The sequence below is a fragment of the Atta colombica genome, unplaced genomic scaffold (assembly GCF_001594045.1).
Source record: "Atta colombica isolate Treedump-2 unplaced genomic scaffold, Acol1.0 scaffold96, whole genome shotgun sequence".
Lineage (NCBI taxonomy): Eukaryota > Metazoa > Arthropoda > Insecta > Hymenoptera > Formicidae > Atta > Atta colombica.
This window is the reverse complement of record NW_017259590.1, coordinates 50,366-62,582: the sequence shown is the minus strand read 5'-3', so window position 1 is coordinate 62,582 and position 12,217 is coordinate 50,366. Positions and strand designations below refer to the sequence as shown.

Sequence of the window (12,217 nt, the reverse complement as noted above, 5' to 3'; positions counted from 1 at the left end):
ATATATATATATAATAGAGATTTATGAATTCCTCTGCGCACATCTCATGACGATTTATATTTCTTATATTTCGTGCAATTAATGTTTTCCGCGTTCCACTTTTGCGACGGACAGACAGACGGATGGACGACGGAAAAGTAGATGGCTTCTCATTTTTTCGCGTCCTACACGCGCGTGCACATCTGCTGGCACCGTTCCCACATTTACGACATGCCCCAGTTCCTTCTCGTCATTCAACCCTGAACGCGGGGCGCCCCTTTTATGCACCGTATTCAGCGTCCACAAAAGGGATGCCTCTCGCGCTGTACATGGTTATACACGGGTAAAATGTAATCCGTAACCACGACGACATACTCTCGTTTCCCACTTGCACATTTCCCTCATTTCGCTCCAGGAGATATTGCAAATCGATAGTTCTCTTCGTTGCGAAGGCGCATCCGGGATTACGTCGTCACATTTGTTTACCCTTTCCCAAGAAATATAATTATCGTAAAGTAAGTTTTATGGTCGATAACCGGATAACCTCTTTTCAGCTGACCTACTTGTAGTTTTAAAAATATTGTCCATAAATGTTTATAAAATTATTTTCTATGTGCTTGTAACTTGCAATACATGTCTAAGAATTATGCATACTGTTATTACAAAACAGATATAGGAAATCTGTTTGTAATGTCAAAATAATTTCAAAATAATTTATTCCACAATTTTTGGCCATATTATTAAATGTGCCATATTATTAAATAATTAAATTTTTTGTTAGATTCATCGTGTGAAAACGATAACTATTTTTATTTTTAAATAAAAATAGAATGACAGCTATATTTATATTTACGTACATAAAATAAGGTTTTCTTTTTTGTTTGGACATTCTCAATAACACATAAAAACACAGTTTTATTCTACATCAAATATTTATTTATTTTTGAAATAGAAATATATATTATATATATATATATATATCATTCATTTGTTACAATACGACGCAACTAAAAAAATTACAATTTTTTTAATTGTTTGCAGAAAAAGAATTAAAACATACTTTTAAAACAATGTATTTTTATTTCTTTTACAGCCAATTATTATACTAAAAAGCATTTTAAAATTAAAAGTGTAGGAAAATAAAGAAAATCGGCCATTTAAAAATATACATAGGAAATATACCGGAATAAATATGACAAGAGTTAGAATGGAGTGTCGTTGACGTAGCACTGAGTGTTAGGATTGAAAGATCCCGACGAGTTCTTCAAATCTCTCAATAAGTTCCGTTAATTTTTCCGCTGACCCTTATACAAAATTTTAATGATTAAAAACATTCAAACTTATTTTCTAGAAAACTTTATTTTTTTATTTAAAAAAAAAATTATCTTATTTTCGATTTTAAAGCGGCGGATCTTAGTGCTTAAATCTTTTGGTATAAGTTTACATATCCAATTCTGCAAATCACGCCCAAAATCTTTTTCAGTCTTTGAAATGGGCGTATGAAATTGATATTTAGGCTTCAAAATCGTAGTTCTTTTAAGAGTTCTAAATTATTTAGAATGAAAAAAAGATTTTTTCTAAAATAATTTTTGAAGAGAGTTCCGTTGATTAAAACAATAAAAGTAGACTGTGAAAAATGGGCGTTCTAATTTCATACCCAACAGCATCAAATAATTCGTTTGATGCCTCTTAACAAATATTAGAGTTCTTGATATAAAAAAATTATTTACTTCTTTAAAAAAATAACATCATTAAAAAATTAATATCAAACCCGATTGAATTTCTTTCTGATTTCTTTCGATGAATTCTAAAGTGCTCACAAATAACAAATATTAAATTTCTATAATTATTTTAAAAAATCGCCATTCAGAGTTACAAAAAAATCATTAGCAGTAGTAAATTTTTGACGTCGAATAATTTCTTAATTATTAGCCGAATCATATATTATGATTTCTTGCAGTCATCAGAGAGAGAATTACTGGAATTTTAAAAGACCATTTCGTTGGGACTTAATTTATTCGAATTTCATAAATCGGGACTATAATTTGTTAATTATATATTTCATTACAATTTAATAATATTCATGCTTTTAAAAAATTTTAATTTTTATATGCCGTTAGTTTATAATACTTTTTTATCAAATAATTAAATTGATATATATATATATATATATATTAGATATGGGAAAAAGTTCGCGTTTTTTTAATGCTAACGGGAAAAACGTCACGAATTTTTTCCTATACCTAATATATAAAAATTAATAAATTGTAATATTCAGGCATTTTTCTTGTATTTCACTTTTTGCTTTACTAGAATATCAATTTTGATAAAACAGGAAGATAAAAATCTAATCGCAAAATTAAAGTATAAAATAGAAGTATAAAATAATTGTTCGATTTTATTTGAAATCATTGTACAACTATAGCTAAATAACTTATTGTTTCAATACTTTCTTAATAAATATAATGTACTTATATTTTTTTAACGTTTTTTTTTTATCGTGGTAATTTTAACGACAGTTCTAGATAGACTCTAAGAATTCTACTCTAAGAAATTATTATAATAAGAAATGATCGAGTCGGTAATTAAGAAGTTACTCAATCTCGAAAGTGCGACTCACGCGAATTTGACTAAGCCCCAACGAAATCTTTTTTAGATTTTATTAATTCTAATGGTAGTTCTCTAAAATTACTGGAACTCTGAAAATAATAAGCTATTAAATATCCAATTTTTATACTAATGTTATGTAATGTGTAAATTAAAGTTTACTATGACTGATAAAAAAGTGACAAACAAAACGAAATTTCTATAAACAGAATAAATGTGCGCTTTTCTTCCTAGTGTCGTCTCTACAGCTGTTAACAAATTTATATATAATTTTCATGAACGTTGTAAATTAAAATGCATTCATTTTATATACAACTTTTCCTTTTATATATATTACTATTTTCTTTATATAATATTTCAATCGATTAAGTACAACACTGATAAATAGATTATAACGCAAGACAAATCTGTTCTTTAAAAATCAATGAATGATTAAAAAAATATGATGTGTCTAATAATGTAATCAGAGATTATACATATAATATTAGAACAATCTTAAATTTATAAAATAAAATGATTTTAGGCAACTTGCTTACTTAATATAAATATTATTTTATCTTCAATCTAAGGATATGCGTACGTGCGTGCGTGCGTGCGTACATTGTATATAGCGCATTTGAGCTGCATGAACGAGTAAGTGGAACGATCGCTATTACGTATGCAAACATTGAAAATGTAAGGACGAAACGATATGCATTCGCAAGACGACGCGAACGCGACGCTTTATCGGCTCGTTAGCGCAGTCAATTTAATTGCCGATGTAATTACGTCGATATACACGCGTGCAGAACATGCACGTCCGCTGTCGATTCCATATCGTCTCTTATCTATCGTTTTCTGCAGGCGGGAACAATGGCCCCTATTCTCCAGCTATGCCTGCTGGCAGCAACTCGTAAACGAGACCAAGTCTCTCAGCAGGGACCATGCCGCCCTATCTGAGGTCTACAGCACCCACCTCGTGGGCCGTCTCAATCAGGTGATGGAGGACGTGCAGCGAATTTACAAGCGTGTGAGTGTCATACGCTACGCGGTACACGATGCCACCGTTAATAGTTGACTTAAGTCGAGATCGCGCAATTGCATCACCGCGCGCCTAACTTTGAGAAGTTCGATTGCTCCATTGTCTCGTCGAATTAATTAACCTCAAATGTCTCCATTCCGCCGTCGCCGCGTCGCCACCCATCTCGCAACCTTTCGTTACAACTTGATGGTATTATCGATATATCGGGTGCTGGAAACAAAAACAAATGTTAATTCTATTATGACGAAATTCTCGACGTTGCCTCTCACATTCTCTTACAATTACTCGCATCTTCGTTTTTTACTTTTACTTTTACAATTATATTCTCATAAATCTCTTTTTACTGTACCCTTCTTATACATAGTGATCCTTAAGTATTCTAACAGATTTAAGGGATGATTCCTTACGGCTTATATTAATTCAAGACGAAAATTTCATATGGTTATAGGTGCGTTCAAGGAGCTCACTATCAGCGCTATTCAATAGCTGTTCGGATGTAGACATATGTAGATAGTATAACACAGTGTAAACACTGTTACAACATTTAAAAAGTTGTAAGGCATAGGCAATATGTTAAGAATTACTTGAAAACTTTACAGATTATTTTAAATTGCATTTAAAAGTAACATAAAAAAATTAAAGACAGTTTACCTGGATCAAAAGTTATTTCAATAAAAAATAATGATTTTTTAATTTACATTCTAATAGTAATATATGGAAATGCATTATAAAATAATGATAAACATCTCAATTTTTTAATATACGTACTTTATGAATTCAAAAATATTTATGTAAAGTCACATTAAGATATTGCAGACATTAGTAAGTAAGAAAACGAAATATTTATTTGTTATAAACTAAATGAATCTCAATGAAACTTTGCTTTTAAGTTATTTTTAACGCTTAAAGTAATTATAGAGATGTCGCGGAGTGGAGAAATGAAATTTCTAACCTAAGTTTTTTCATTGCACACAGGAGCTCTCGCACTAAAGTACTTATATAATACAAATAAAATTTAGATTTTTATTATTTAAAAAATTTTTTGTTTATAGCAGTGAAAATAATAATAGATAACATAAATAATCGATAAAAATGTGTTGCTCAATAAAAAACAGAATAAGCACAACTTTCACGTGTGTATAATTTGCTTAAGGTGTAAATATTAATATATGTGTTTATATAATTATATGTGAGAAATCATCTTTTACAATCTTTTAGAATAAACAATAATAAGTGAAAATTGATGAGAAAGAAATGTTTAATACCAATAAATCAGAATAAGACCTGTATATTTATATTCAGTTAAAGCAAGCAGTCTCGGTGCTTGATAATATTTTTGTGTGAATTTTTAGTTTCCAGTTTAAGCAATCAAACGCCGATTAATTATTTATATAGTATTATTATTTATATAGCCTGTAGTGTGCTTAAACTAGAAATTGTAAAAATTCACACAAAAATGTTATTAATTATTATTATTATTATTAGGCACCAAGATTCGCCTTTGACCAAACATAGCATTCTTTATTTATATCTTTTAAAATATTTAAGAATCACTCTCTATGCCTCGTAAATTTATTTACACATATTTTTATACAATCGTAAATTCTTTCGAAAGAAGAAATGTTGTTTCTATTGCATTTAATTCCAATTAAATTCACATTATGAAAAGATCATACACTCTGTATGTTTTTAATCAATTACATCTGTTACCGCAGTGTCGCGAGATCGGCTATGAGACGCACGAGGAAATACTTCGAGTATTGCACGAACTGCACACGACAATGAAGACTTACCAAGCCTACCAGGCCGAGTCCAGACAGGCGGAGACGAAGCTTCGTGTCGCTGAGCAACAACGCAACAAACTCGAGGTAGCGAACGCAGACAGTCGTGAGAAACTTGCACGCAGCAAGAAATACAAGCTCATCGAGAAGGAAGTTAATAAGGTAGGTTCGTATAAAATAGAACATATTGAAGGTTGAGCGAATGTTTTTCAGTAAGTTTTTCATATTCATATCGGCGCTTAATCTTCGCGAAAATGGAAGCTCCTTCTATCTAGTCGCTTCAATCATTTGCGTCGAATTGTCTTCACAAATTGAACCTGGCGCAATGAAGGAAAATTATACATAGCATTTCAAATTCTTTCTTGTATTTTATTTTATCTGCGGAATAAATGTATTTTTTAGAAAAAAATCTGCAAAATTATTTTTTGTAGCACAAATTAGCACAAAATCAGTACTGTTTAAATCTTTTACTTTTTTTCCTCTTTTTTTCTTCTGGCCCTGCTAGTTTGATATTAGACTAGTAGTAGCGTCACGCGTTTCTTCTAAATGGTATATAATACAAAATTGTTCTTTGAAATACAAATTAGCATACAAAATGAGCACTAAATTGTTGAAAACGTTGAAAAAGTTGAAAAAGTCTTTTTCGATTCTGACTCTCATTTGACTGCTCTTGACAGAGCTAACTTGACAGAGTTTGATATAGTTATGTTACATTAATTTTTAAATTACGTTAGTTTGAAGTAAAAAAAATCGATTTTACACAAAGAAATTTTTAATCCTTTGTCTGTAGTCTGGGTTTCTTTGGCATAAGACATACACTCAAATTTCTCCGAAATAAAGAAGAACGGAATTCCTCTCCTAAAATATCTTGTAATATTTTGTAACTATCTTGTAATATCTATTTAGTAATGTAAAATAGAAATATGGAAAAATAATCCTCTCAATTTTTCCACATTTTTTGAAAATCTTTAAAAACTTGATCTAGATAAAAAAATATTCAAATTATTGATGGAGAGAGCTAAAATTACTATTACGGAGAATTAATAGAGCAAAAAAAATATTAATTTTGGAAATTTTAGGAAATCTATGATTTATGCTTCCCTCTCAACTGTTCGCATGAATGAAAGTTTCTTGAAATTTCTGTTTCAGATCATTCAGAATTGACAATCGTTTTTTGTAAATAATGTCTCATTTATAATTTTGAAGTTAATGGACATATGTATCTACAGAGAGAGAGAGAGAGAGAGAGAGAGAGAGAGAGAGAGAGAGAGAGAGACTCTTTCGTGGGTAGATAGAATTAAATGTGAGTTCAAAAATAAAAGGTCGCTTAACAATATCTTACATTTGTAGCAAGTTTTATTAAAACTGTTAAGAGGAGTAAAATCCGAGTATATTTGAGTTCCTCAACTATGAGCTCAACAAAATTTGACGGACACAATCCAACAATTCTAAATAAAAATTTCTCGCAAGTGATATTTAAGATAATGATGAAATATTTACATTTTTTAATTCAACATGCACGTATTTTTTATATGGTGATAATATATCGTAATAACGTATTAGATATTGCCTCGATTTATTCGCGATTTATCCAGCCTCTTTCGGGAGCGAAACTGACCGTGGATAAATCTGGCATTTTGCGATTTTGCGTGCGTCTTTTAGATTTTGGCACCAAGATATGACGACAACGCAGCAACGTTATGAGATGCAGTCGATCGAGAAATTATTTCTTGACGATCATCTCGCCGCGCGCTACTTTTCTTCTTACTTCCTTCGCCAATCTGGTAAGACTAGCGCCTGATGCAGCTAAACGGTCGTTCCGACGAAAGATTTAACGGTGATTTTACGCCAAAGACGCAACGATTTATCGATTATTTATGACAATCGTCGATGAACTCTTTTCAACAATATTGAATATATTGATGCGGATTCGACATGCGTCTTTATCATTATCAATCATTATGCCTCCACCAACTCTGTTCGCCAACGAGCCACAACGGGAAGTATGCTTCGATACATGCTTGCCATTGATGATTCGTAAATATGCTGGGATAGATAGAATCTTCCCGAGAAAGATAGAAGTAATAATTTTGCAGCAGATATTGTTAAAGGCATATTGTTAGTTTGTAGACATAGTTAAAGAACAATCAATTGCTAATCAAGATATTACTTTTCAATGAATGAATCTTATTTAATTTCGACAATTCGTCGTTTCGAGGAGAAAATCTGTAATTTTGTGAAAATTTTTAAAGAGTTGTGAACAGTGATATGAGAATTATTATTATCACTGCGCTTTTCGCATCAATATAAATATTTGATTTTCGTCGATGCTGTTTCATATGCTTTACCGCACACGTGTGATACATCATCAAGCAGAAATATCTGTTGTACGAAACATCATTCGCTCGATACTTAAAGTGTGGATCGACGGAAACATTTAGATAGAAACGCGAACGAACGGTCGCAATACGTCGCGTCGTCAGATAGACGATATCCAGGCCAGCCGCAGGATGTCCGAATTAGGCATTTGCGTCATCATCAGTCTCAACAATTGTTCCGCTTTTTCTACCGTCGACTATCTCGTTCTTCATGAAATTAAACGAATAATCTCGAATCTTGAGCACTATATTTTTGTGCTTTCGGTTCTTCGAAAACTCGATCGTTTCTAGAATCGCAATTCGAATTTGTGTAACAAGAATGGCGTGGAAATAATAATCATGAAAAGATAAAAAGAGAAAAATTTTTCGCATATTATCTATTCGAATTAATAAAGAATTCCGTACAAATTATATGGTTTCATTCGAATTGGCTGAATTTTTGATATGCAGTAGTTCTCGTTATTTTAAACGAACGTCTCAATGAGCATAATTTGATTCGATGATCCGATTCCGTGGTTACAGGCCTGCTAGAAGATTCTGTATTATAACATGTAAAACAGCGTTTTCGATAATATATGTGCTATCCATGGTTCATTTCAGCGCCTGTTCATGTACATGTGTATAATTATACATATATATTGTATAAAAAATACATAATACGTAAAATAACAATATATGTAAAATATAATAAAATAAAAAAAATAAACTGTAATAAAATATAGTAAAGATAATGAGTTCATCTTTACTATGTACATGTATGATCGCACACATCCGCGCGCGAGTACACACACACACACACACACACACCAGAGAGGATTTGAAATCATTAAATTCTACGAGAGTGAACCGTGGGAGTCACATATGCTGTCGAATATTTGCCTACATTTAATTACACATAACTTACATGTTATAATTGGACTAGGGTCTATAACATGGATCAACATGGCTCATAGGATCAACTTGTGCTCATTAAGACATTAAAAATAACGAGAGCTACAACATATTAAAAATTCAGCCAATTTGATTGACTTGAAATTACTTTTCCATATGATTTGTGCACGGTCCTTTGCAATATTCCCAAAGTAATTCCTGCAAGTATGAAATTATGAGATTAATTCTTGATTAATTTCTTGTAATTTGTTTGCGCGAAACTTCGAGATTCTTCATGTTACAAAATTTTCTTATTAAAACTTTTGAAATATACTTTGCAAGACTGAGAAGATTCAAATCAGGTTTCGAAATTAGTCATTTTATAAGTATTCACAAAAATTTTTAAATTTAATTTTTTTCTAAATAAAAATTTATTTATTCTTTGATTATTTTTCTTAACAATGCAAAATATTGATTATTGGTTAGCAATAAATACACACATCCGTGTACATTCGTGTATACATTCTCGTATTTACAAATTTTTATTTAAAAAGATCAAGATAATCATAAAAGACAATACACATGGTAGAAAAGAGTAACTTATTTAATATTATACTAAAGCAAACCTTCTCTTTACTATTTTATAGATTTCGCTGTTTCAATTGCAAAAAAGAATAGATGTAGTCTTATGACTTCTAATAACTTACTGTGTAATAATTTATCGTGTTGCTTTTATTTCATTTTATTTAAAAATTGCATTAAGAATTTTTCTATATTTTTTATTTGTGATATAAAAATATCTGGAAAATCTGGAGAATTTTGTTTCTGAATTTTTTTAGTAAGATTTAAATAAACATTCTGACTATTAATTTTTTTTTTAGCAGACAAGCGTATTTATATGTCGAAAGATTTGAGTAAAGATGTTAGGAAGGCATTTGTCCGTCCAGTCATATTTCTGCTCCGTGAATAAATGCGTTTGTGTCTACATATTCTATGGGGCCATATGTTTCACCATTTTGTTCGCATGTGTTAAAGATCTTTGGGGATACAAAGCATTTCTCCAGCTTACACCCGAAATCATTTGCGGAGTGAATCGAAAGAGAGATGTTAGAGGAAATCTCTCTCTCTCTCTCTCTCTCTCTCTCTCTCTCTTCATGTTTTTTTCTTTTTTTCCTCTCTTTCCAATCTGAGCAAACGCCGACCGAGAATTTAGGATCGTCTTGTCAGTGGGCTTTTTTGTCGGGCGCATATAACTCGATGGAAAAATAAATAGTAGTCCCCCTCGAGCAGTTATAAGTGCGATAAGACAAAGCGATCTTGATGCGAAAGGGATACTTGAGAGACGTGAGAGAAATGTAGAAGACCAAGCACGGCTAGAAGAAAAAAAAGAGAGCAAGAGAGACAGAAACCAACAACACGTGTAACATTGACTCCTCGTTAGAATAGTCATTGAACTCGATCGTCATCGCTTGCATTTTAAAAGAGTATAAATCTTGTTTAAAATAAAATAAAATTTACATAATAAAGCATTTTCTATCTAAGAAACCTAAAAAATTTAGAATTTTCAGAGAATTTCTTTTTTATCCCTAAAAATGAGGGATTTTCATGAAATTTTACTGTTACGACTGAAGGAAATTTTTAGAGTTTGATTTTTAAATTTAAATCCTTTTTCTAACATGATTACGGTACTTCTCTCTAAATTAACGATTAAATTATTTCAAAAGCAAGAGGAAGAAGTCGGAGGAAGTCTCAAGCGATTAAAATCTATATAACAATTCATATTTTGTCAAATGGTGCCGCCGCGCCGCCGCGTGCCAACATCATAATATTGATTTTAAATTCGATTTCGCATGGGCAAAAATTTTTTCCTACCATTTTTTTAAAGATATTCCTGAACAAAAAATAATAGACACGTAGAGAATCCCGCGCGAGAGAATTGTTGCCACTTTAGTATAATAAAGAGCGAATAATTAGTTCGCAATTAACTTTTGTCTTGTACGGTCGATAATTTTAGTTTTAGTACGGACATTTGAATGGTATAGCCTTTTCCGTAGATGCTCATAAGTTCAACTTTCTATTATAAGTTTAAAATTAGACTTAAAAAAAAAGATATCAAATATTTCAGTAAATTATACATCTCAATAAATTATATCCTTATTATAACTATCCTATTCAAGGTGACAAAAGTTTATCAGTTTGTACCACTGAACAATAAAGGTCATTAAAATATACATTTAGCTGTCGCTGACGAAGAGTTTTGACAATAGTATTAATTACTTCAAATCCTATTAGTTTTATATTTATACAGGAAGATTTAAAATAATTTATGCTCTAAAAAGAGTTCTATAAAGCTAGCAGAACCAAATCAAATCGAAACTATCGGAATATTTAATACTCATATATTTTGTACTAAATTGTACATTAATGACGATTTTATACTGTATGCCACTTCGAAAAAAATCGCTGTTAACTTAATATTAAGTTGGCAGGATCAATTTAAAAAAAAAGAAAAATAATAACAGATATCAATATGATTGCATTTGTACTAATTTGTATTAGCAAAAACAATTTTATTTGTTATTTCCAAGCAAACTGTGAGCTTACTCTGCTAGCTTATTACGAAGGCTATCCAAAAAGTACGAGTAAGTTCCATTTTAAAATTTTGTCGTCGCATGATGTGGTCGCGATAGATACGCATGCATGCCGAGTTTATTGATTCATTAGCAAGGGATTGACATGATTTTCAATTATTAGTTCAGCGCATACGCATTGTAATATGTTTATAATGTTTAAACACAAATTGCCACGCCCACCGCAATGATGAAATACGGTCTATGATCTGTTTCTTAAATGCGAGAAACATTAATGCTGAAATTCACTGTCAAATTTGTGAAATGTAATGATATTGGAGATGGATACGATTTTTCAAGGACGCGAAAATGTGCACGATGATGAACGGAGCGGGCAATCATCTCTGGTTAATATGACGACGAATAAAACTTAATTTTCCAACCCAATTAATAGTAGTTTTAATTTTTCTTCACGGATATTCTTTATTCTTGAAGATCTTCTTATTGCAATTTAAGTAATGGCAGCTTTAATTCTCTGTAAAAAATTATTATTCCTTGAAAAAAATTCTAATTCTAATTGTATTAAATGTATTAAATGAAAAATTAAAACGTTACAATCTTAACTAATCAAGTTAAATTCTATCAAATATAAAAAATATAAAACCCAAGTGATACTATCTTTGTTATTTATTTAACTCTAATGATATGTATCATTCATAAAAAAGATTTGATATCAACAATTGGCGCGAAATTAATTCATCATTATCGAATCATTATCGAATTAAATAAATTATATTATTATTTATTAAATAAATATTTTTATTAAATAAATATTATTAACTTTAATGATGTGTATCTTCATAAAAGATTTGATATTAACAACTAGTGCCAAGTTAAATGGTCCTATACCAAATAAAATAAAGAATACAATCCATAATTGCGTTGTCCATTCAAGTGTTACATAAAAGTTAAAGAAGTAAACACTTGGCGCTGCTATATGCACGGTATAAC

General features: G+C 30.7%; 1 protein-coding gene across 4 annotated transcripts in view; it reads left to right on the top strand.

Moving 5' to 3' along the window:
• Nucleotides 1-12,217, top strand: part of LOC108693726 (SLIT-ROBO Rho GTPase-activating protein 1-like) — a 79,911-nt gene that overhangs the window by 52,857 nt on the left and 14,837 nt on the right. For all 4 annotated transcript variants that reach the window (XM_018202828.1, XM_018202829.1, XM_018202832.1 and 1 more), the window contains exons 3-4: nucleotides 3,430-3,595; nucleotides 5,323-5,550. In XM_018202828.1, the coding sequence (XP_018058317.1) occupies nucleotides 3,430-3,595; nucleotides 5,323-5,550 (394 nt within the window). The remainder of the gene's footprint in view (nucleotides 1-3,429; nucleotides 3,596-5,322; nucleotides 5,551-12,217) is intronic.